This window comes from Schistocerca americana, chromosome 8 (assembly GCF_021461395.2).
Source record: "Schistocerca americana isolate TAMUIC-IGC-003095 chromosome 8, iqSchAmer2.1, whole genome shotgun sequence".
NCBI lineage: Eukaryota > Metazoa > Arthropoda > Insecta > Orthoptera > Acrididae > Schistocerca > Schistocerca americana.
This window is the reverse complement of record NC_060126.1, coordinates 330,769,958-330,797,080: the sequence shown is the minus strand read 5'-3', so window position 1 is coordinate 330,797,080 and position 27,123 is coordinate 330,769,958. Positions and strand designations below refer to the sequence as shown.

At 40.1% G+C, this 27,123-nt stretch overlaps 1 protein-coding gene across 1 annotated transcript in view; it reads left to right on the top strand.

Moving 5' to 3' along the window:
• Positions 1–248: 248 nt before the first annotated feature.
• Positions 249–27,123, top strand: part of LOC124545316 (protein rhomboid-like) — a 124,460-nt gene continuing 97,585 nt past the window's right edge. Inside the window, exons 1-2 of the mRNA XM_047124218.1 lie at positions 249–374; positions 15,821–16,027. Of these exons, the coding sequence (XP_046980174.1) occupies positions 15,944–16,027 (84 nt within the window). The 5' untranslated portion in view covers positions 249–374; positions 15,821–15,943. The remainder of the gene's footprint in view (positions 375–15,820; positions 16,028–27,123) is intronic.

Sequence of the window (27,123 nt, the reverse complement as noted above, 5' to 3'; positions counted from 1 at the left end):
AATACTTTATTCCAAATACTTAACTCTCTCATAAAAGTGTACTTCTGTATGTGTTTTCCATCTTTTCTACTTTCTTTCTACAAAGCATGATACATGTTGACATTTTTATATCTTGCTAATACTCAGTTTCAGGCGAACACACCCATATTTGTTAACCTAAGTGTATCTCACAGCTTATCACTCTGCTGATATGATTTACTTTGACAAGCAACTTACCAGGAATTACAAAAAACCAAGATTACAGCATTCCTGTGTATGCCTGTGGTCACTAGTTTTCTGTGTGTACTTGCATGGGCAGCTGTTGTGAACACGTGTTTTTTGTTATTTTGAGTAACATTGACTTGTGCTGTAATATTGGATATCACTTATAGAAGGTGAGTTTCATTATTGTCTGGAACATTATAGGAGAAGAGGTTATTTTGCTTATAGTAATTTAAATTTTATAAAGCAATTATTAATCATTTGGGAACATACCACAATCTGTATCTATCTACAATGAGGTAGGCCTGTATCTGCATACAGAAAGTCATTTATTTTAAGAGATTATTTGAACTGACTATATCATATGCCTGTAAAAATGTTTATAAATTGTATAGATGCATCCATAAATTGGAATAAGAAACATTTCATAAAATTGTGCGTGTTTGCTATTACAGATACCACCAATATACAAATTCGCTTCCACAAATGAGAATTATATGGTAATTGATTAACTTATTTTTATTTGGCACCATCTGATTGTGTTATGTAGGCTACAGACTGTCTACATAGGACAAGCTAATTCAGTCAAGTGTCTTTAAATATTTAGCTTACATATTACACAATATAAAACTGGGAAATATGACAGGAGTATTGCACAAATTCTTCTCTTGATTTATATTTATGTCTAAACGTGCATACATTAAATATGGTTCATTATAAAATTCTTTTTCCTTTAAATAATCCTTAAGAAGTTTCTGGAATTTGTTTTCATTCATACTGTCCTGTACACTTTTAAGAAGATGCTTCACCAGTCGTATACCTACTATCATGGGTGTTTTTGAAATCCCTGTCTGCGTGGTTCACTTCTCAGCTGACCTGTTTTTCTTCTACCATATGTATGAGCATCTTCATTTTTTATAGTTATCTATTGTCTTTGAATATTGAAATTATTGTTCTGTATGTATACATGGATGGCAATGCCAGTATTTTTATATTATGGAAGGCACTTCAGCATGATACTTTTTTTTATCCAGGGTGGTCCTGATGGCCTTTTTTAAAGTGTAAAAGTAATTTTTGTATAATTGCTTTTGGAGTTTCCCAAAACTGTAATTCTGTACTATGGTTTACAAAGGGCTCAGTACACTGCACATAAAAGTTGTTTGTTGGCATCATAAAAACCATGGTTTCCTTTATGAAATGTTTATTTTATAATAACAAATGGTGGTGCTAGCACTGGCACTATTTGGAAAAGATTATCAACTCATAAAGCTCTATTCATTTTAAATAACATGCTAATCAATGCATCTCATATGTAAACTGGTTTTTACGTAACTGTGTGCACTTGCTGACATAACTTAATAAATTGGTTTGGTCTGCATTTTATAAATCATGTTAAAATACATATTATGAAGTGGAACGCTTCATTTGAAGAACAAGTATGACATGTTTACAATGTGTATCTGATTATTTGCTGACCATATACAGGTATGTAACTGATTAGATATTGAATTCTGTTCTGCTTAATAGCCTATCAGTGGCCTGTAAGAAATTATGCTTCAAAATATGACTGCTGTTGTCATACACTTTTTTCTCTAATGAAGCTGTTTGTAAGTTGTATCGTTGAGCACTTCCTGACTTCACAGCAAATGTTAAGTATAACAGATGACACTGAAGACATTTTTACTTATAGTTCAGTATAGCTGAATATTAGTGTTAGGTAAAAACTATCATGTATCACAGATAACAATTTCATCATAGTACAAATGTATTGTTGTTAATGTTCCTAACTATATTTGCCTACCTTGTGTTCATTTGTTCATTCTTTCATGCATTAATTATGTCCCTCACATCACATCATGAAAATGAATGTTCAGGGATGTGGCAAAAGTCAGAGTATACAGGGTGTCCATAAAATACCTTTACAACTTCAAAATTTTATTACAATGGCACTTGTTGAAATATTTTAACAACATTTCTTTTATTGTAATCAGTGGTTATATAAGTTTTTTGACAGTGTTTAATAGACCTCTATATGGGCACCTTTAGTTCCACGAAGCACATCAAGACGGCACTCTATTTCTTGCCATGTTCGCTGTAGCACAGCATCATCAATGGTAGCAATGGCATGACAAACCCTTTGCTTCAAGTCAACAATGTCCCATATCTGCATTTGATACATGATATCTTTTACATACCCCCATAAAAAATGTCAAAGGGAGTGATATCTGGTGAACATGATGGCCAAGAAATTGGCCCATCCCTCTCAATCCATCCGCCTGAAAATGTTTCATTGAGGAACTGATGAACGTGCAGTCCCCAATGTGATGGTGCACCATCTTGCTGGAAAATGACATTTGGTTGTAAGTCAATCAATTGTGGTGTTACATTTTCTGTCAGAAGGTCAAGGTAAACATCTGCAGTAATAATTAACTCGTTGAAGAAATATGGTCCAATTATTTGGTTGTACATCATTCCACACCACACATTCACTTTTGGACTATCCTGGTGAAGCTCCTTAGTTACATGGAGGTGTTAAGATCCACAGATTCTCACATTGTGTCTGTTTAATGTCCCAGAAACATGAAAAGTTGCCTCATCACTGAAACAAACTCACCTGAGGAATGCTTCATCCCCCGAAAGGCATACCAGCATGCTGAGTGCAAACTCTGTTCATTTTGGCTTGTCATTTGGCTCAAGTGTCTGTAACAGTTGCACTTTGTAAGTTTCCAACCATAAGTTCTTGTGGAGGACCTTATGCACAGTTGAACGTGGTAGTTGCAACTGTCTGGCAGCAGTGCGGATGGACTTCATAGGTGAACAAGTGAAGATGTTTAAAACACAATCGATGTTTTCCTTAAATGGTCTTGGTCACCTGCTCCTCCCTTTATCCAAAACTGTCCCTGTTTCCACAATTTTTTTATGTCATGCATAGATTGAAGGGTGTGATGGTGGATCTCTTCCATACTTCGTTCTGGAGGTTGAGTCTGAACATCCGATTTTGTCTCAGTAAATCAGGACACACATTGTGCCTTCTCTTGAGGAGTTTCCATTTTATACATATTCAGCTCATTCCATCTACAGATATTTGAAACACAAAATTGTAGTATATATACAAACTTTAATAAACAGTGATTACAATAAAAGAAATTTTGTTAAAATATTTCAACAAATACTGTTGTAATAAAATTTTGAAGTTGTAAAGGGACTTTATGGACACCCTGTATATTAACAAAGAAATGTAAGAATACCACTATCCCATTAAGGTAGCAGAATATTATAGTTACAGATAGCAGAAAATTGATAGACATATACAAATCTGCCTAGAAAACCCACAACTTCTATACCCTTTTTGGGCAATGAGTTCCTTCATATAATGAAAAGCTCCTCCAAAATACGTCACTAAAGAAGTAAACAAAAAATAAATGAAAGTGAGGAAAAGCAACCACTTCCCTGTAACTGATTATTTGTAGAACATTTAACACCCCAGTGATGTTACTAGCTTTTGAGCTACTACACTTCTTCTACTTTAACTATACACTCCCTTGCACACAATCACACAAACATACAAAACTGCCAACCCGTGGCAACATTTTTGGGTGTTGTACTGTATATCACTGACTGCAAGCAATTACTCTGCATGCTGTGCAACCCAATATGTTCATTCCTCTTGCAGCAAACATAATACATGGTTCAACAGCTGTGTCAGGCCCACAATGAACTGTGGCAAAACACATGTTCAAATGATTGGCCACCAGATGTAATGAGTATTCCTTAAAAAGACAGCAAGCATTGTCATGCCAGTCAGGAGCTGCAACAGAAATAATGATGCAATGTAATTGATTATTAAATTGACACAGTGGCTGCAAATGCTGTACCAACTAATACAACATCTGAATAAAAATGCAGCAGAATTACTTTGGAAAACACTAAACGCACCATCAACAGACATTAATTTCCAACATGCATCCCCCAAGAAGATTACAAAATTCATTAGGCCACTAAAAAGTGGATATCATGGTGTTTCTAGCAGAGTAACTGTTCTAACCTGAAAGCAGCTGCTGCCACCTCAGTTCTATGAGGGCTAGTCATAATTTTAATTATCATCTCTGAAAAATAAAGCTGTAATCAAGGAATCTGGTGATGACATTAGTCCTTCTCTCCTTATTCAGCCTTTGGTGTGACACACTTCCCTAATAATGGATAACTTGGCAGATCACTTGGTTGCTTTATCCCGAAAGTGTCACCCATGCAATGGTTTCTTTGTCCAAGTAATGATAAAGAAGTCATTTGGTGGCATACCAGAGAATACAGGTTGTGAGCCAAAATTTGATAGCTGAAAGAAGCAGCATGTGTGATTGTTCTGTGAAGATTGAGGTGGGTCAATGTCTGAAGGAAGAATATCACCTTGGACGGCTTTCTGTAATGCTGTGTCTTGACAACCTTCAGCAACCTCTTCAGAACATTTTGCTAGTAAGCATTTATTACTGTTTGCCCCTTATAAGCATAAACTGTTTGCAGCACACCATGAGAGTCCCAAAAAACACTCAGCATCACATTATCTGATGATCATTGGATCTTCGCCTTTCCTCATAGAACATTATCCTTTCGTTGATTATTCATTCTTTTTCTCATGGTCACCTCCCCTTAGGCAGTCCCCTCCCAGAGATCCGAGTTGGAGACTATTCTGGAATCTTTTGCCAATGGAGACATCATCATGCCACTTTCTCATTTACAGGCCACATGTCCTGTGGATACACATTATGTGTCTTTAATGCTGTGGTTTCCATTGCCTTCTGCATCGTTATGCTGTTGATCATTGACCATTCTTCCACTTTTTGGGACAATTTCCCACCCCAGGGGCAAGAGATTGCCCTGAGCCTATGCCTGCTACTCCGCCCTCTTTGACAAGGCCACTGACAGACTGAGAATGACTTATTATGCTGGAAGTCTTCGGCCACCAAATGCTGATTATTAATCAAAATTTAAGTAGTGGCAGGCTTCAAACCTGGGACTGCCTACATTTTGATTATGGATCAAAGATGCTACCCCTAGACTATGGGCGCTTAAGTTTGAAAACTTATCCATGACCAATTTTCACTTTTTGTTGTTGTTGCTTGGCATGTGATACTCTGGTCCTTGAGTGTCATCTAGCCACTGCGTCATAGAAAGTTGTATAGAAAATGAGTTACAACATGATACGGTTCTTCATCAATGGGCTGCAACACTTTGTTTTGGATCCTCTAACAGCATTCTATGATAGTTTGTGGATTTCAGTGTGTACCAGGACTGCAGACATGTATCTACAAATAAACAAAAAACATAATTATTTAATTGTATTTTTCTGAGTTGATAATTAAAACAACATAACAACTCCTTGTACTAGATAGTTGCTGTTTATCTGCTATTGGTAGCTCAATATTTATTTACTTATAATTATACAGGGTGATTCAAAAAGAATACCACAACTTTAAAAATGTGTATTTAATGAAAGAAACATAATATAACCTTCTGTTTTACAACATTAGAAAGAGTATTTAAAAAGGTTTTTTTTCACTCAAAAACAAGTTCAGAGATGTTCAATATGGCCCCCTCCAGACACTCGAGCAATATCAACCCGATACTCCAACTCGTTCCACACTCTCTGTAGCATATCAGGCGTAACAGTTTGGATAGCTGCTGTTATTTCTCGTTTCAAATCATCAATGGTGGCTGGGAGAGGTGGCCGAAACACCATATCCTTAACATACCCCATAAGAAAAAATCGCAGGGGGTAAGATCAGGGCTTCTTGGAGGCCAGTGATGAAGTGCTCTGTCACGGGCTGCCTAGTGGCCGATCCATCGCCTCGGGTAGTTGACGTTCAGGTTTCATAACTAACCTTCTTCGTAGGACTCTCCATACAGTTGATTGTGGAATTTGCAGCTCTCTGCTAGCTCTGCGAGTCGATTTTCCTGGGCTGCGAACAAATGCTTGCTGGATGCGTGCTACATTTTCATCACTCATTCTCGGCCGTCCAGAACTTTTCCCTTTGCACAAACACCCATTCTCGGTAAACTGTTTATACCAACGTTTAATACACCACCTATCAGGAGGTTTAACACCATACTTCGTTCGAAATGCACGCTGAACAACTGTCGTCGATACACTTTTGCCGTACTCAATAACACAAAAAGCTTTCTGTTGAGCGGTCGCCATCTTAGCATCAACTGACGCTGACGCCTAGTCAACAGCGTTTCAAGCGAACAAATGTACAACTAAATGAAACTTTATAGTTCCTTTAATTCGACGACAGATAGTGCTTAGCTCTGCCTTTTGTCGTTGCAGAGTTTTAAATTCCAAAAGTTACGGTATTCTTTTTGAATCACCCTGTATATTTTAAATAAAATATTTATATCTAAAAACAAAGATGATGTGACTTACCAAACGAAAGCACTGGCAGGTCGATAGACACACAAACAAACACAAACATACACACAAAATTCAAGCTTTCACAACAAACTGTTGCCTCATCAGGAAAGAGGGAAGGAGAGGGAAAGACGAAAGGATGTGGGTTTTAAGGGAGAGGGTAAGGAGTCATTCCAATCCCGGGAGTGGAAAGACTTACCTTAGGGGGAAAAAAGGACGGGTATACACTCGCACACACACATATCCATCCACACATATACAGACACAAGCAGACATATTTAAAGACAAAGAGTTTGGGCAGAGATGTCAGTCGAGGCGGAAGTGCAGAGGCAAAGATGTTGTTGAAAGACAGGTGAGGTATGAGTGGCGGCAATTTGAAATTAGCGGAGATTGAGGCCTGGTGGGTAACGGGAAGAGAGTATATATTGAAGAGCAAGTTCCCATCTCCAGAGTTCGGATAGGTTGGTGTTGGTGGGAAGTATCCAGATAACCCGGATGGTGTAACACTGTGCCAAGACGTGCTGGCCGTGCATCAAGGCATGTTTAGCCACAGGGTGATCCTCATTACCAACAAACACTGTCTGCCTGTGTCCATTCATGCTAATGGACAGTTTGTTGCTAGTCATTCCCACATAGAATGCATCACAGTGTAGGCAGGTCAGTTGGTAAATCACGTGGGTGCTTTCACACGTGGCTCTGCCTTTGATCGTGTACACCTTCCGGCTTACAGGACTGGAGTAGGTGGTGGTGGGAGGGTGCATGGGACAGGTTTTACACCGGGGGCAGTTACAAGGATAGGAGCCAGAGGGTAGGGAAGGTGGTTTGGGGATTTCATAGGGATGAACTAACAGGTTACGAAGGTTAGGTGGATGGCGGAAAGACACTCTTGGTGGAGTGGGGAGGATTTCATGAAGGATGGATCTCATTTCAGGGCAGGATTTGAGGAAATATCTCTGCTGGAGAGCCACATTCAGAGTCTGGTCCAGTCCCGGAAAGTATCCTGTCACAACTGGGGCACTTTTGTGGTTCTTCTGTGGGAGGTTCTGGGTTTGAGGGGATGAGAAAGTGGCTCTGGTTATTTGCTTCTGTACCAGGTCGGGAGGGTAGTTACGGGATGCGAAAGCTGTTGTCAGGTTGTTGGTGTAATGGTTCAGGGATTCCAGACTGGAGCAGATTCATTTGCCACGAAGACCTAGGCTGTAGGAAAGGGACCGTTTGATGTGGAATGGGTGGCAGCTGTCATAATGGAGGTACTGTTGCTTGTTGGTGGGTTTGATGTGGACGGACGTGTGAAGCTGGCCATTGGACAGATGGAGGTCAACGTCAAGGAAAGTGGCGTGGGATTTGGAGTAGGACCAGGTGAATCTGATGGAACCAAAGGAGTTGAGGTTGGAGAGGAAATTCTGGAGTTCTTCTTCACTGTGAGTCCAGATCATGAAGATGGCATCAATAAATCTGTACCAAACTTTGGGTTGGCAGGCCTGGGTAACTAAGAAGGCTTCCTCTAGGCGACCCATGAATAGGTTGGCGTACAAGGGGGCCATCCTGGTACCCATGGCTGTTCCCTTTAATTGTTGGTATGCCTGACCTTCAAAAGTGAAGAAGTTGTGGGTCCGGATGAAGCTGGCTAAGGTAACGAGGAAAGAGGTTTTAGGTAGGGTGGCAGGTGATCGGCGTGAAAGGAAATGCTCCATCGCAGTGAGGCCCTGGACGTGCGGAATATTTGCGGTATAAGGAAGTGGCATTAATGGTTACAAGAATGGTTTCCGGGGGTAACAGATTGGGTAAGGATTCCAGGCGTTCGAGAAAGTGGTTGGTGTCTTTGATGAAGGATGGGAGACTGCATGTAATGGGTTGAAGGTGTTGATCTATCTCAACCCATTACATGCAGTCTCCCATGCTTCATCAAAGACACCAACCACTTTCTCGAATGCCTGGAATCCTTACCCAATCTGTTACCCCCGGAAACCATTCTTGTAACCATTAATGCCACTTCCTTATACACAAATATTCTGCACGTCCAGGGCCTCGCTGCGATGGAGCATTTCCTTTCACGCCGATCACCTGCCACCCTACCTAAAACATCTTTCCTCGTTACCTTAGCCAGCTTCATCCGGACCCACAACTTCTTCACTTTTGAAGGCCAGGCATACCAACAATTAAAGGGAACAGCCATGGGTACCAGGATGGCCCCCTTGTACGCCAACCTATTCATGGGTCGCCTAGAGGAAGCCTTCTTAGTTACCCAGGCCTGCCAACCCAAAGTTTGGTACAGATTTATTGATGCCATCTTCATGATCTGGACTCACAGTGAAGAAGAACTCCAGAATTTCCTCTCCAACCTCAACTCCTTTGGTTCCATCAGATTCACCTGGTCCTACTCCAAATCCCACGCCACTTTCCTTGACGTTGACCTCCATCTGTCCAATGGCCAGCTTCACACGTCCGTCCACATCAAACCCACCAACAAGCAACAGTACCTCCATTATGACAGCTGCCACCCATTCCACATCAAACGGTCCCTTTCCTACAGCCTAGGTCTTCGTGGCAAATGAATCTGCTCCAGTCTGGAATCCCTGAACCATTACACCAACAACCTGACAACAGCTTTCGCATCCCGACCTGGTACAGAAGCAAATAACCAGAGCCACTTCCTCATCCCCTCAAACCCAGAACCTCCCACAGAAGAACCACAAAAGTGCCCCACTTGTGACAGGATACTTTCCGGGACTGGACCAGACTCTGAATGTGGCTCTCCAGCAGGGATATGACTTCCTCAAATCCTGCCCTGAAATGAGATCCATCCTTCATGAAATCCTCCCCACTCCACCAAGAGTGTCTTTCCGCCATCCACCTAACCTTCGTAACCTGTTAGTTCATCCCTATGAAATCCCCAAACCACCTTCCCTACCCTCTGGCTCCTATCCTTGTAACCGCCCCCGGTGTAAAACCTGTCCCATGCACCCTCCCACCACCACCTACTCCAGTCCTGTAAGCCGGAAGGTGTACACGATCAAAGGCAGAGCCACGTGTGAAAGCACCCACGTGATTTACCAACTGACCTGCCTACACTGTGATGCATTCTATGTGGGAATGACTAGCAACAAACTGTCCATTAGCATGAATGGACACAGGCAGACAGTGTTTGTTGGTAATGAGGATCACCCTGTGGCTAAACATGCCTTGATGCACGGCCAGCACGTCTTGGCACAGTGTTACACCGTCTGGGTTATCTGGATACTTTCCACCAACACCAACCTATCCGAACTCTGGAGATGGGAACTTGCTCTTCAATATACACTCTCTTCCCGTTACCCACCAGGCCTCAATCTCCGCTAATTTCAAGTTGCCGCCACTCATACCTCACCTGTCTTTCAACAACTTCTTTGCCTCTGCACTTCCGCCTCGACTGACATCTCTGCCCAAACTCTTTGTCTTTAAATATGTCTGCTTGTGTCTGTATATGTGTGGATGGATATGTGTGTGTGTGCGAGTGTATACCCGTCCTTTTTTCCCCCTAAGGTAAGTCTTTCTGCTCCCGGGATTGGAATGACTCCTTACCCTCTCCCTTAAAACCCACATCCTTTCGTCTTTCCCTCTCCTTCCCTCTTTCCTGATGAGGCAACAGTTTGTTGCGAAAGCTTGAATTTTGTGTGTATGTTTGTGTTTGTTTGTGTGTCTATCGACCTGCCAGTGCTTTCGTTTGGTAAGTCACATCATCTTTGTTTTTAGATATATTTTTCCCACGTGGAATGTTTCCCTCTATTATATTAATATCATTAAATAAAATATTTATCTACATATGTAAATACTAAGTCCTATTTACAGTACATAACTACTTGTCGTGCAGCTGTACAATGAACTACATTCCATGTACCTAATAGAGCATTTCAGTTCTTGGATACAGATGTACAGACAATTTGTAGAAAATGTGAATCATGAGATCATCATCATCATCACATCATCATCGTCATCATCATCTTCGTCATCTGGTACAGCCACAGGCAGGGTCTGCTTGGAACACAAGCCTCTCCTTACACCACCTCTCTGTTGATACTGCAGCCAAGTCCTCTCCCTCACCTTTTAGCCACCTGCCCCTTGGCTTTCCTCTTGGTCTTTTGCCCTCTGTCCTCACCACAGGTGTCTCACTATGCATCTGCTTATCATCCATTCTTTTCATACATCTATGCCATTGTTATCTTTTATCACCCATCTTCCTTTGTAGGGGTTCTTCATGTAATATCTCCCTAACCATTTTATTTCTCTTCTTTTCCAGTTTTGTTACACCTATCCAAAGTTTTCAGGGACTTCATTTCATTTGCTCCCATTTTACTTTTTCTGTGAAATGAAGCTGTTTTGGCCCCTGTGAAGAGACTGGTGACCTTTGTATGGGACTATATTATAGAAGTCTGTGTCTTGGTCACATGTTAATTTGTTAAAATTGATAACTGGTTTTGGCTTTGCAACCATTGTTAAATTTAAAAATGAGTAAATATAAACGAAAAAGGTGATCAATAGATTTAAGAAACAAGAAAATGGGCATTAAATGTGAAAATAAAGAAAAAAACAAGTTACATGAAAATTACAGGACCAATATACAGAAGTGTAGTCAGTATGAAAAGGAACAAGAGCAGGGATCACATATTTATAGATTAAATCAGTTTTGCAATAATCGCCTCCCACTCCACCAAACTGCAGCCGCAGCATAGCATGAACTGTGGTCACTTGCCAGTCATACAGCTGTAGAGCAATACAGCACACTCCCTCTGGCTGTTAAGTGTTCAGCACAAGCTATAGCTGCTTACCAGCTGTCCAACTCCAGCACCATTCCGGCATGAGCTACATTGTCTGTATGACCTGTTTCACATTTTGCAATGTAAGAACACTAAAAAAAACCCTCTCCCACACAACATTCGTGCAAAGCACCCTCTGCAACGTAATATTGCTATGAAGCACACACTGTTGCACAACACTGGTACAAAGCACCATCTGCCACACAACACTGGAGGATGTACACTCTGCCACACAACTCCAATATGAAGCAGCCTCAACCACACAACCCTCTGCCATGCGACATCAATACAAAACAACTTCTGGCACGTAACATTCATACAAAACACCCTTTGCCATTCACTCTCTGATGCCAACAGCATATGTTTCACAGTGGCAGGGGACTTCCTTTTTTCTTGCTGTGAAAACCAGCTCACACTTCTTTGCATTAAATTTTAGGCCATACACTTTCACAACTTCTTCTCAAACATTTAATTGTTTCTGTATTTCCTCCTGGCATTCCCCGCACGATCAGATCATCAGCAGACAACATTGCTGTCATCCTGTCTCTCTTGACACTTGTGTCATAGTATAAGCCGTCGCGACTGCAAAAGTAACAGAGCTACTGCACTTCCTCATTTCAAACTGTTTCTCTAGATACAGTGTCATAAGCTTTCCTTAAATCCAAAGACCATCACAGATTTCTGCCACACTATAATGGTGTTCCTGCAGCTATATCACTGGTATGCCTAGTGATGTACATTTTTAATTTTCTTTTAAACTGGCAGGACTTCCCAATTTCTTGCTTTATGTTAGATGTAAGCTGTTGAGTAGCTTCCCATCAAAGTACAAAACTGTATCCTGCATCCCAAACTTTGCCTCCTTATCTGGCATTCAGAATGAAGTTATATACTCTGGTATGAAGATATTCAACAAGTTACTGCCTAACTTAAAGCAAGAAATTGGGAATGGAAATTCCTATCAGTTTGCAAGAAAATTAAAAACATCCTTATTAGCTATTTTCCCTACAAATCATCTGAACATATAAATTCAAGGATTTAAAAGTTATGTTAATTACATGGAAAGTGGCAAATGTTCATTGCAAAGGTGCACATAAATATTAAATGTAAATATAACTCAGTATTTACTGATGTAAGCAAATATTTTCTTTGAAAAATAGCATTGTAATCAATGAGTATTAAGCTACTAATAGCAGATAAACTATATAGCATAACTGAGGAAGCAGCAGGTGTGTGTTTTTTTTCTTTTTTCTTTTTTCCCCGTTCAAAGAAGCAACTTATTTCTAAATTACATGATTAAATTTAACTGGAATAGGCATGAATAGCATTAAGTAGTGTGGTGATAGTTCATTAGTAATACTAATAACATAGTCTACTCATTAAGTATCCATGATATCCTTGTCTTCTATTAACATATACCTTTAATTATTGTGCATCCTTGAAGATTCTTCTTTTTGATGGGATCTATGGAATATGGTGAATGAAAGAATATAAAACTATTGTACTGACTTGACAGGACTATCCTTAAGCTATCTTTACAATTGATCAATGACCTGGGACATAACTCATGACAGACTTAAATGTGCTCTTGTAGCATCCATCTACAAATTGGAGGTAGACAAACCACCTCTAATTACAGGCTCAATTCATTCCTCCTAATTATGACAAATGAAACTGGTCACCACCTATAGAAATAAAAGAAACTGTGATTTAAATTGCTACTTATTGTGTAAATTGAAGGTGGATGGGGAGAAAGGGAAGGAAAGGGAAGGAACTAATGGTACCACCTGCGTTGGGACTCTATGCAGAATCAACAGCAATGACTGCAAATATGTGCCAGACTAGGACTTGAATCTAGGATCTTCTGCTCGCTAGACAGTTGCATTAACCACTGCACCAGCCACACACAGTATTTATCGCAAATGAGTGGACTCTCTCGGCATGCTACCTGAACGACTCACATTTCCATCTAGTGCCACCTATCTGCAGTCGCGATCCATGTTCTTTTTGCTCACTAATTTTAGATTCCCACTGGAGGTCTAACATAAATGTGGATCGTACTGAAGGTTTTGGATTCATTGCCTATTAAGGTGAATCAATTACGTGAATGAGTGGTGTCTATTCTTTCAAAAGAACGGACACCATGCATTCATATAACTGATTCATCTTGATGAAAAATATCTGAAACAACAAACACCACACATTCATATAATTGATTTTTTTCTATGTGACATGACTTAAAGAATGATACCATGCATTCATATCTGATTCACCTTAATGGCCAACGAATCCACAACCTTCAGTGCTGTTGCACATTTATAACCGACCTCCAACGAGAATCTAAAACTAGCAAGCATGGATGACATGGACAGGGACTGTGGATATGGGCTCTAGAATGGAATGTGAGTTGGCCAGGGAGCATGCTGAGATAGTCCATGTACTTGCAATGAACAATGTGTGTTGGTGGCACTGTGGTTAATGCAACTGCCTAGTAAGCAGGACATCCTGCGTTTGAGTCCCAGTCTGGCACACATTTTCGCTCATTGCTGCTGATTCCACATAAAATCCCGATGCAGCTGATATCATTAGTTCCTTTGCTTTGCTTTCCTTTCCTTTCTCCCCCTCTCCACCTTCAATTTACATAATATGCTCCACAGCTGCAGATTTTGCAAGATGTCTGTTCTATTGGACATGCCTGAAAGAACATGCACCATGCATTTGTATGAACTGTTACTGTTTATTCTTGCAATACAAAGTAATTTTCATATAAACTTTGCCTCCTAGTCTAAGGTATGGTGTAATTTTATGTGCACTGGTGAAAAGGCATTCAGCAAGATTCCATAAAGCAAGGACTTGAAAATCCCCATCAATTCAAAAGAAAAATAAAAAATTCTGTATAGTAAATAAATAAGGAAGATTAGGATTTAACAACTCATTAATGTCATTAGGATGGATGAGGGTGGGAGGAGAGGGTCATGTTGTTTTCAAAGGAATCATTGCAGCATTTGCCATAAGTAAATTAAATAAAGCAAAGAAAACATGATACCTGGATGGCCAAAAGGGGATTTGAACTGCCATGCTTCTGAATGCCAGTCCAGTGTTATATTTGTGCATCACTTCAGTCCATAACTCATTAACCAATCCTATAAAATATCTGGTTATCTAGATTCAAGCACTCAAGTAGCTGTTAGCTACATGGGGAGTAGCAGTCTTAATTGTAAACCTGTTGTACAAGTACTAATATAAACAAGCCTATTTTGTCACCTAATGTAGGTAATTGTCTTCTCTGAAAGGTGCCAATATAATCAAATAAATACCAACAAAAATAGTCAATTTCTGAAAACCTAATGTAATTGGATAGACAAAAAAATCTACTCACTAAGCAGCAGCTGGAAAACATACATATACTAGGTATTATGTATGCAAGCTTTCAGAGCCAGTGGCTCCTTCTTCTGGCTGAAGGGTTGAAGAGGAAGGAGGAGTGGTGAAGAAAAAGGACTGGTGAGGTTTAGGAAAATGGGCAGAGTTTGGAAAAGTCACCCAGAACCCCGGGTCAGGGAGACTTACCAGACAGCATGAGAAGGAAAGACTGGTTTTTCCTTCTCATCCCATCTGTTAAGTCTCTTCTGACCTGGAGTTCTGAGTGAATTTTCTGAACTCTACCCCCTTTTCCTAAAACTCACCAGTCCATTTCCTTCACCCCTTTTTCTTTCTCTTCAACCCTCTTGCCAGAAGAAGGAGCCATGGGCTCCGAAAGCTTGCATGTGTAATACCTTTTATATGTCTGTTTTCCTGCTGGTGCTTGGTGAGTAGATTTTTTTATATACCCATTACATTACATTTGCAAATAAATACTAGGCTGCCAATAGGTGACGAACAGGAACTATTGATATAACTACAGAAGTAGCAGCTTCTTTTCAAGCAGTGGCTTTCATTAGAATACATCTGGTTAAATGTAGATGGTACAAACAGTATTAAGCAGTACAGTGATAGTTCATTGTTAATATAGTGTACATATTACATTTCCAAGAGTTACTTATCTTTTGTTAATTTATATTTTGACATGTTCCTTAAAGGTTCTTATTCTTGATGAGATCTACAGAAAATGATGAACAAATGGTTGAATATCTTTTTGGTATTTTTGAGATTTCCATAATTTATGCAAACCATTACATAATATTAAATTGCAGAACCCAATATACTCACACAAATATTTTGTATGAAATAGCTGTGATACTAATTTTCTCTTACATCCTATCACTTATGCTGTCCTTCATTCATAACAACAAACAGATGTATTAAGTTTAGAGAAGAGCTTGTGGCTATGTTAATGAGGAAAACCATAATTGTCTGCTTAAATCTTTTATACTTTAGTAGTTGTTTTCAAATACATTACAGTAGTCATGCACTAAATGTTTCTTTGCAGAGATTTGACATGGAATCATATCAAAGGAAAACTGCATGACACAGGAAGTCAAACTGCTTTATGTTTATATGTTTAAGCTTCCAAAATTTTAAATATAAAATTTAGAGCAGAAGCAAAAAAAGAATGTCAGAATCTGTTCAGTACTCTGCAGTAGGAAGTGGAGAGGGAAGAATACGAATTTACAGACAACAATCTTCAGTTGATGTGGTATGTAAACTTTCAAATAAAGTAACACTGTATAATGCTTGTTCGCAAATTTTTCTCTAGCTTTCTTCCACGCTGCCATAAAAATCATGTAAAGCCAAAGAGGCCCATTTTTCCTCTTTTTCTGTTACCATTACCTATTTTTCTCCCATTTATGTCCTTTTCATTACATATCCTTGTCCTGTTCTTGATTTAGAAATTAGCATATATCTTTCTTTATACATAAGTGTTATGTATCTTGTTTTATGATGTGTTCTACATCCATGAGAATCTCCTCAGTACAAATCTATGGAGCAAAAAATAAATCTAATCTAACCTAATGAGAAAATAGTGAAGCTTAAATATTTAAATATGATAAATGTTAAAACTGTTGCAAAAAAAAAAAAAAAAAAAAAAAAAAAAAAAAAAAAAAAAAAAAAAAAGCTACACACTCATATTAATGACAGTTTAATTCAAATGTTTACATATAGCAAGCTTGTAAGTAAAAAGCTTACAGGTTTAATGTTACCATGTTCTCTCTGTATTTTTAATCACATGGAGTTCTTGAATTCTCATTCTAGAATTTTCATAAATGTGTGCTTGGAACTGAAATAATGATGTTTGGGAACCTTATAAACAGCAATGGAGTTTTAAAATTAAATAAATCATGGGATCTGGCACTCAGTTTACTAACATCTCACCAACACAATAACAACCCAGGTGCAGAAGAATTAATGCATATCAAAGGGCATAATGGGCATTAGGAGCCAGATTGAGTTAAAATTGTGGCTCTCATACCACTAATACTTCATGGTGGCTGAATTCCAGGCAGTGAGCACATACATATGACCATCAATTACACCAGCTGAAGAATATGACTATGCCATTCACCAAGACAGAAAATTGGAATCTCTGCAAAAACTATGTGACATTCTATAGCTCCAAACACTCTGGAATACTGCCTGCAATAGCAGTGTGAAGCAAATATTACAGGAATGTCTGTTGCTTAAAGCCAACTCCTTATGGTGATATGTCAGACTGTTAGATCTTCTGCTACAACAAGTAATAGGGAAAATGGAGGAGCAATATTTCTTGGTAATTTTAATACAGCTTAACTCCTCTTATTGTGATGCTGATATTGGATACCTCACATGCATTTTAATGTAATTCTTGTTGTGAACTTTCCTGTCAAAGCCAATGCCAGTTTCAGAGCATTAATTGACAATATTTTTATAGGTAGTTTTAAAATGAACAACATTACTGTTGTTAATAAGCACAGAATCATATTTGTTTGCAAAGAACTTAAATTCATCAGTAATGTCATAGTGTTTGAGAGTAGTAAAATTATGGGCATTTTCGTCGTATTTCTCAGTGGCTCCCATTTTTCCGTATTCAAAACGAACACCATCTGATTGTGTATATTCTGTACGCCACTTGCACATTCGTCCAAAATACGGCCTAGTCAGAATGTTCCGACGGCGTATCCAACGCCTCGGTCGTGATCATTACACCTTATATTTTTACTGTTATTACTCACAGCGTATTTCAGGTCACAATAGAATCCCTGGCAAACTAAGTTTTATGAAACTATTCTAAAGTTTTGGCAAAAGCAAAAAATCAAATTTTGTAGGCAATGTAGATGCAGATAATTTGGATATCAGAATCAAAATTATAATAATTTATTGTATTGGACTTTATGGTCCTCTTTCATGATCTTTTGCACAAAACACAATGAGATAAGAACTAGTAAGTTGAGAAATGATATTTTGTATACATATTTAAATATGTGAAATTACTGGCAAAAGCAAAAAACCAAATTTTGTAGGCAATGTAGATGCAGATAATTTGGATATCAGAATCAAAATTATAACAATTTATTGTATTGAACTTTATGGTCCTCTTTCATGATCTTTTGCACAAAACACAATGAGATAAGAATTAGTAAGTTGAGAAATGATATTTTGTATTCATATTTAAATATGTGAAATTACTTACAGGTATATAACTTTATTTTATGTAAACCTATTTTCTCAATGTTCATTACACACACACAAATACTGTAAAGATTTGTAATTTCTTCTTCAATGAAAAGTAAATTTCACTTAGTGAGTCTCTGAATTCCACAGCAATTATGCAGTTTATGCTAGGAAAATCCTGTAAATCACTGTCAATATAATGTAAGTGGATAGATAAAAAAGCTACTCACCAAGTGGTGGCAGAACACAGAAGGTTATAATTAGGTAAGCTTTTGAAGTTAGTGGCTCCTTCCTCAGGCAGAAGGGTTGAAGGGAAAGGAAGAGGGGTGAAGGAAAAGGACTGGAGATGTCTAGGAAAAGGGACAGAGTTTGGAAAAGTCACCCAGAACTATGTGTCAGGGGAGACTTACCAGACAGGATGAGAAGGAAAGACTGAATGTTGAGGACTGAAATGGATGAGATTTGAAAACCTGAGAGCTTAAAGGTGGAAAATAAGGTAATATGCAAGACAGAGATTACTGCTAAAACATCATGTACAAGTTAATAAGAGTGAAAAGCAAAGTGCATTGTACATAACAGAGGTGGGAGAGTGACAGTGAAAATTAGACAGGGAAGAAAATTGAAAGATGTAAAATGGAGTGAAGAGAGGAATAGTTATGTGAAGAAATGTTGAGACAGAAGAAATTAATGTAAATTAAGGTCAGGTGAGAGGCGAAACCAAGGACATGTTTTAGTGTTAGTTCTCACCTGTGGAGTTGAGAGAAACTGCTGTTTGAGGGAAGAATCCAGACAGCGTGTGTGGTGAAACAGACACCAAGGTCATGGTTGTCATGTTGTAGAGCATGCTCTGCAGCAGGATATTGTGTGTTGACAGTATACACCCTCTGCCTGTGCCCAGTCATCGTAACTGATAATTTGGTGGTAGTCATGCCAATGTAAAAAACTGAACAATGTTTACATAACATCTGGTATATGACACGTTGTTTCACCGGACTGAATTACATTCTCCGCCAGGGTTTTGACTGCGTCTTTCATGCCATGAAATGAGAAATGTCCTACCCACTATCCTTCTCACCCCTCCCACAGTGGTATTCCGCCATCCACCAAACCTACTCATCCATCCCTACACAACCCCTGCTCCCAACCCATTACTTCATGGCTCATACCCCTGTAATAAACCTAGATGTAAGACCCATACATCCTCCCACCACCACCTACTCCAGTCCAGTCACAAACATCACCTATCCCATCAAAGGCAGGACTACCTGTGAAACCAGTCATGTGATCTACAAGCTAAGCTCCAACCACTGTGCTGCATTTTATGTGAGCATGACAACCAATAAGCTGTCTGTCTGTGTGAATGGCCATCGACAAACTGTGCTCAAGAAACAAGTGGACCACCCTGTTGCTGAGCATGCAGTCAAACATGACATCCTTCATTTCAATTATTGCTTCACAGCCTGTGTCATATGGATTCTTCCCACCAACACCAGCTTTTCTGAATTGTGCAGGTGGGAACTTTCCCTATAATACATCCTACATTCCTGTAACCCTCCTGGCCTCAACCTTCATTAGTCATTGTTCTCACCCATCCAGCCCCTTCCCTGTTCCCATTATAGCACTACACAGCCATCATATCACTATCGCACCCAATCTTCTTACTTCTCTCCTTTTCCCCTACCCCCCCCCCCCCCCCCCCCTTTCCACCTCTAGCTTGCTGTCCGTTTAACCTGCAGCGCTTCACTGTTTGCCACCCCTACCTTACTGTCCCTTCGCCCTCCCCACCCCAGCCTCTTCCTTAATCCCACTCCCATCATGCACTGGTGCTGCTGCTCACAGTGTGGCCTCAGTTGCCTGAGACTTCAGTCATGTGTGTGTGCGTGTGTGTGTGTGTGTGTGTGTGCTGAAGGCCTTACTGGCCAAAAGCTTTATTTGTGACAGTTTTTTGTTGTGCCTATCTGCAACTCAGCATCTCCGCTATATGATGATTAGCAACTTTCCTTTTCATAATGTTGCAACTATTAATACATTTATGCCACTGTCAGCCAAGATGGTCAATAGCTTCATGGAAGCATGTTTGCAATTGGATATGGAATTGTGATTGTATATGGGCATGCACATCTTTGTCTGAAGCAAATCGATGGCCATTAATGTCTTTCTTCATGGCTCCAAAAATATGGAAATTGCATGGGAAGAGATCAGGACTGTATGGAACACATATAAGGGCTCCCCAGTGAAATTTCTGCAGCATCCTTGAAACAACCTTGCCAAATGTGCACCCCTGACCCTCCCCTCCCTCATGCCTTATGGAGCCTCTTAGGGATATGGTGTTCAGGGTCAGAAAGAAAGGCAGCTATTGAGCATGCAGGGTGCAGTTGACTCTCAAGTTTTGGCTAACATCAGCACCAGTGATGCATGTTGTTTGGGTTCTGAGGCCATCCTCAATTCATATGGGCAGGTGGCAGAAGTGAGGAAGACTGCTGGCCTCACAGATGAGTTGCAAGCAGAGCTCACAATTTGTAGCATTGTCCCCAGAGTTGATCAGGAACCTTTGATTTGGAGCCAAGTGGAGGGTTTCAACCAAAGGGTTTTTCCACTCAGTGATGGTCTTGGCTGCAGATTCTGCACCTGCATTGTCATGTGGAGGGTTGTAGAGCTCCCCTTGATAGGTCAGGGGTGCACTACACAAAGGAAGCAGCTACTTGGGTAGCAAAGTATTTGTGGAGTGCACATGGAGATTTTTAAGGCTAGGCTGCAGTTTGAGTTACTCAGAGGATCACTTGTCAGTCAAGACACAGATAGTGAAATCAGACCATGTTCCTAGTAAAAAACACTTAAAATGTCAAAATTTTATCAGTAAACTGTCAAAGTAATCATACAAGGTTCTCAAATTTAGACCCCTCCAGAAAATTTCTAATGCTTGAATTATTAGCCCAAAAGCTGGATGCAACCCAAAGTAGAAAGGTCTGAAGTATTTAGTAAGACTTGGAACATATATCAGAATGACAGATTACAAGCCGTAAGAGGGGGGTCTGTTCATTGCAGTTGACAAAAATATTGTCTCTAATGATGTTGATTTGGAGTGTGTCTTTGAAATTATCTGGACTTATATAACAGGTTTGAGTGAAACCAAGATAATGGCAGCATGTTTTAACCAGCCACTCAATTCTGCTGTGATAGTTTTAGAGTCATTCAAAGAAAGTCTACACACAGTAGTGCAGAAATATCCAGATCATGTAATATTTGCTGGAGTCAACTTTAACCTACTGTGTCCATGGATTCATTGCAGGGGCAGAAACAAGAAGTCTTACAAAGTATTTTTGAACATGTTTTCTGAAATATGTTTGAGTAGCGAGTTCAAGAGCCCACACACTATAGAAATATTTTAGATCTTGTGCTACAAACAAGCCTGACCGCATGAGTGGTGTCAGCATAAAGACAGAGGTTAGTGATCATGATGTCATCACAGTGATTGTGGTAACCAAAATTAACAAAGTAATCAAGAAGGCTAAGCAAGTATTTTCTGCAAGAAAGAACAGATAAGCAGTTGCTCACCCCCCCCCCCCCCCCCTCCTCCCCCCTTAGACAATGAATGAATGGGCAACATTTAGTTCTAGTATGATAAAAGTAGAAGAATTATGGGCAATCATCAAATGGATTATAAATCACACTCTGGAGAAGCACATGCCAAGTAAATGGATTAAGGGCAGAAGAGATCCATTGCAGTTTAATAACAAAATTTGTAAAATGCTGAAGATGCAAAAACTGTTGCCCTCTCAGTTCAAAAGAGAATGAGAAAATACTGACAGGCAAAAGTTAATAGAGATTTGTGCATTTGTAAAAAGATTAATGTGTGAGGCATACAACAACTACCACTGTCATACCATAGCAAATGATCTAGTTGAGAACCCAAGAAAATTCTGGCCCTACATAGAAACTCCAAATGGATTGAAGACTTCTGTTCAGTCACTTGTTGACCAATCTTATGTGGCTGTAGAAGACAGCAAAAGGAAAGCTGAAGTTTTAAATTTTGTATTTAAGAAATCATTCACACAGGTGGATTGTACAAACATACTGCTGCCTTAGCATCATGCAGAATCTCATACTGAGGACATAGCAATAGACATCCCTAATGTAGGGAAGCAACTGAAAGAGTTGAAAACAATGAGTCATCAGATCTGGATGGAATCCCAATTCAGTTTTGCAAAGAGTACTCCACAGATTGGCCTCTTACTTAGCTTGCATTTATTGCAAATATTTCACCTATTGAAAATTCTCATGTTACCTACTTGAAAAAGTGCAGGTGACTCATGTATATAATAGGGGTAAAAGAACTGATCTGCAGAATTACAGACCAATATCTTTAACATCAGTTTGCTGCAGAATTCTTGGACATATGATGATTTCAAAGATAATAAAGTTCCTTGAGACAGAGAAGCTTCTGTCCACAAATCAGCACAGTTTTAGAAAACATCACTCTTGCAAAACTCAGCTTGCCCTTCTCTCACATGATATCCTGAGAATGATGGGTGAAAGGCAGAGACCATATCCCAAAGATATGCGAAAAGTGTTTGAAATGGTGCCACACTGTAGACAGTTAAAAAAGGTATGGGCATATGTAATAGGTTCCCAGATATGTGAAAGGCTTGAAAACTTCGTAAGTAATAGGATCCAGTACATTCTTCTCGAAGGTGATTGTTCATCAGAGACAAGTTTATCATCAGCAGTGTCCAAGGGATGTGTAAGAGAGCTACTATTATTCTCTATATCTGTTGGATAGGATGAGCAACAATGTGCAGCTGTTAGTAGATGATGTTGTGGTGTACTGGAATCCGTCTTCATTGAGTGACTGTAGGAGGATACAAGATGACATAGACAAAATTTCTATTTGGTGTGATGAATGGTAGCTAGCTCTAAATGTTGAAAATGTAAGTTAATCCAGATGAGTAGGAAAAACAATCCCATGAAGTTCAGTAGCATTAGTAATGCACTAATTGACACAATCAGGTCAATTAAGTATCTAAGCCTAATGTTGCAAAGTGATACTAAATGGAATGAGCAAGTAAGGATTATAGTGGGGAAGGCAAATTGTCAGCTTTGGTTTAGTGGGGCATTTTGGGAAAGTATGATCCATTTATAAAGGAAACAACATATAGAACACTTGTCTGACCCATTATTGTGTATTGCTTGAACAATTGAGATCCCCACCAGGTCAGATTAAAGGAAGACATCAAAGCAATTCAAAGGTGGCCTGTTAGATTTGTTACTGGAATGGTCAATCAACAAACAAGTATTATGGAGATGCTCTGGGAACTCAAATGGAAATCCAGGGAGGGAAGGGGACATACTTTTGATGAATGCTATTGAGAAAATTTAGAGACTCAGCATTTGAAGCCAACTGCAGAGTGTTCCTACTACAATTGATGTACATTTTGTGTAAGGACAACAAACATAAGATAAGAGAAATTACGGCTCGTATGGAGGCATATAGACAATCATTTTTCCCTTGCTCTATTTGTGAGTGGGACAGGAAGGGAAATGACTAGTAGTGGTCCAGAATACCCTCGGCCACACATTGTACTGTGGAATGTGGAGTATATATGTAGAGGTAGATGTAGATGCAATTTCCATATTTTTGGAGGCCAGAAGAAAGGTTTTTGTGGCCATTGATTTGCTTCAGACGAAGAGGTGCACACATAGGTACAGTCATGGTTCCACAGGTAACCACAGGGCATTGACCATTCTGCCTCTAATGGTATAAATGTATTAACAGTTATGCTGATTACTTTTGAAATAATAAACAGTTTTAATTGAATCAACTATGGGTTCTTAATGAAACATTGTAAATTAACTAAAAAAACACTGTTTTTTGCCTTGTTTCACAAATTTTATTATTGTTACTGCACAGCCTAGATTTCAGGTTATAAGCCCATTTTCAAGTATGTACTTAAAATGGGCCTATAACCCGAAACCTAGGTTGTGCAGTAACAATAATAAAATTTGTGAAACAAAGCATAGAACAGTGTTTGTTTAGTTAATAATCAGCTTACTTACTTTTTTCCATCTGTTTCATTTTCATTTGACTGACCCTTATATATTCAATCTGAAACCTTCCTGTGTCCCCACATCTCTTCCAAATATACAAACTTCTTACATTATTCTTAAACCAAGTGCTTAATGATGTTAAAATTACGCTCTGTGCAAAATTCTACCAGATACCTATCTCTTTCATTCCTCTTCCCCTGTCCATGTTCTTCTAATGTTTTTCTTCCCCACTTTTTCATACTGTCAAACTCCAGTCACCTGTCTCAATCAAGTTTTCATATCCTTTAATTATCTGAATAATTTCATTTATATCATCATATTTTCTTTTAATCTCTTCTTCATCTTCTGAGCTAGTTTGCATATAAACATGTACCATTGTGGTAGCTGTTGGCCTAGCATCTTCTCAGCAAAAATAATGCATTAATTATGTTTTTCATAGTAGCTTACCGACATTACTATTTGCTTATTCATTATTAGGCCCTCTCTTGTATTACCTGTGTGGTGTCAATAGGTCACATCGGCCACACAAATTACAATCTTTGGAACTTTAACTGCTTTGACGAGCCACCATGTTTAATTCAGTCTGCCTTTGTACTTCATGCAGAGTTCATGTCTATCAGTCTTTATGGTAAAATATATGTGTATATAGGAAACTTGGGAACTGTTTATTACATATATTACGATACATATCCAGAATCCCATATTGGTGACCCTGGACAAAAAGTTCTACGTCTTCTGCACCGGTCATACAGAATCAACAGGTTTCACGTACGATGCCATGGCTACATCACTGAACATTCTTTACAAAGATTTGGAGGCCCAGTTCTTACAATCAGGCCGACACAACCCTCCGCCGTCGGTTATTTCGCAGCTAATGGCCAATGATCTACGATCTTCAATGGGAATAACCTCTACTTTAGCAACTCCACAATGACCGAGTGCTATGCAGTTACCTCAAACAATGGACTCAGGTTTTGTTTAGCTGGGTGACACACAACAACAAGTGAAAAGTGAAGTGGATGATCTACTGAACAGTGTAACGATCGATAGCTCATACGAAGTTCAAAGGGACCAAAGTTTACACACGTGGTTTGATCCTCTACACACCATGACATTGGTTACAGTAGTGCCATGTGCAATGCCACCATTTGTGCAAAACGCACACGCAGTAAACTATTACCAAGATACGCCAGCCTTGCCTTCCTCACAAATCAGTAACAGGCATTTTTGTGCATCCAGTTCGCCAGAACAAACCACTGTATCGGCAACCCAGTTTCATGACCATGTGGGAATGAGTGCACTCAGCATAGCCTCTTCACCCATAATGTTGTACTATGACAGTGCGACCACCAACAGGTTTCACCATTGTTTTATGGTCCTACCATGAAGGGTGCATGGCCAGTGTGCATTGAAAACTCTTGTTGTTGCCACTTTAAGCTCCAGGCAATCCCCCCCCCCCCCTCCCTTCTACCGACCCCCCCGACCCACAGGGGGTGTCAATTTACCGTCTGCATCTGCTGCGCTGGCCTTCCACGTCATTTCTGAGCTGGACAATGTCAGTGCTATTTCTGCAGCTTCTGGTCCAGTTTACGGGCCCTCATTAAGCACCGCTCACCTGTTCACTTCCATGGTACTGACTGTGCCTGCTGTGTTGTGTTTTTGGGCACCTTCAGAGACATTACAATTAGTGTTGTTCTGAACGTATGTGCTAGTAACATTTCTGCTCCGGTGATGCTGGATCCCAACATGAACAATTGTGCAGCGGGATCACAGGCCTTCCAAGACACGCTGAAGACACCATTGTCTCCACCTCCAGGCTGCCTACCCAAGCTACCTCCCCTACATGAGGACACTCCAGTTTCATGGATCACACTGGTGGAGCACCTCTTCGAGCTGCATCAAGTAACTGATGACAACTCCAAGTTCCTATGTTTGGTTACTCACCTTTATGACTACTCGGATTTAATTTCTGATCTCCTACTTTCGCCTACACTGCCACTAAAGTATGAGTTCGCCAAGAAAATGACATTGGACTGACTCGCCTGCTCACCACAGGAATTGATAATCAAGATTCTGGATGAGGAGCACTTGGGGGACCGCACTATGTCGCAACTTTGGTGCCGCCTCAGGTTACTTGTGAGTAAACACACAATGCCAGACGTCACCCTGTGGGCGGTATGGTCTACCAAGTTACCTACCGACCTACAGATACACCTACTCCTGCACTCTTTCAAGTCTATCGGTCCTCACCTACACATCGCAGACCAGCTGTATGTGCTCCTACGCCAGAAACACCCAGCTCATCCACCATCACTGTGTGACACTACACCTCCTGTTTACCAGCTGTCTGAAGGCAGGGGCAGGGCCCATTCCTCTTCCATGCCTTCGATGCCACCAGGCAGTACTCATTCACTCTCTCCTCTTTCCAAGCACTCAAGAATTGCCCATGCTCCATATGTCCCGGTTTATGTCTCAGAACAGATCAATGAGGAAAAGCCCCTCCCGCTATCACAGTCACCACCACCACCACATCCGGCTCATCCATACTGTTGGTACCACAAGATATATTTGGAGCTGAGGGCAATAAGTGCAGGCTACCTTGCCAACACTAAAACACTGACCACAGGAACTAAGTGACACTGAGTCCTGCGGGGAACTTCATAGGCATCCCCTAACATTGCACTCTGTCCACTGGTCCCCTCGGCCGAGCGGTCATTTACACATGACAGACATTTCATCACAGTTTGTCTACCTAATTGATACTGGCACTGAGGTGTCTATCATACCTCGACCATTGGCTCCCACTGACTTTTCACTGATGAAGTCTCTCCTACGAGCTGTCAACTCATCAATGTTACAAACTGTCGGTTCTGTGAAAGTGATGGTGCACCTGTCCCCTTCTCTGCATTTCCCGTGGACCTTCTACATCGCCAACATTGACGAACCAATTCTTAGTATGGATTTTTTGTCCCATTACAAGCTCTCCCCAAACATAGTCCAGTGTTCAGTGTGACACCACCCATCTAGTGCTCAGATACCGTGCTCCGACACCCATTCTCCTCATTCTGTTTCTGCCGCAACATGGGATTTAGTTCACGA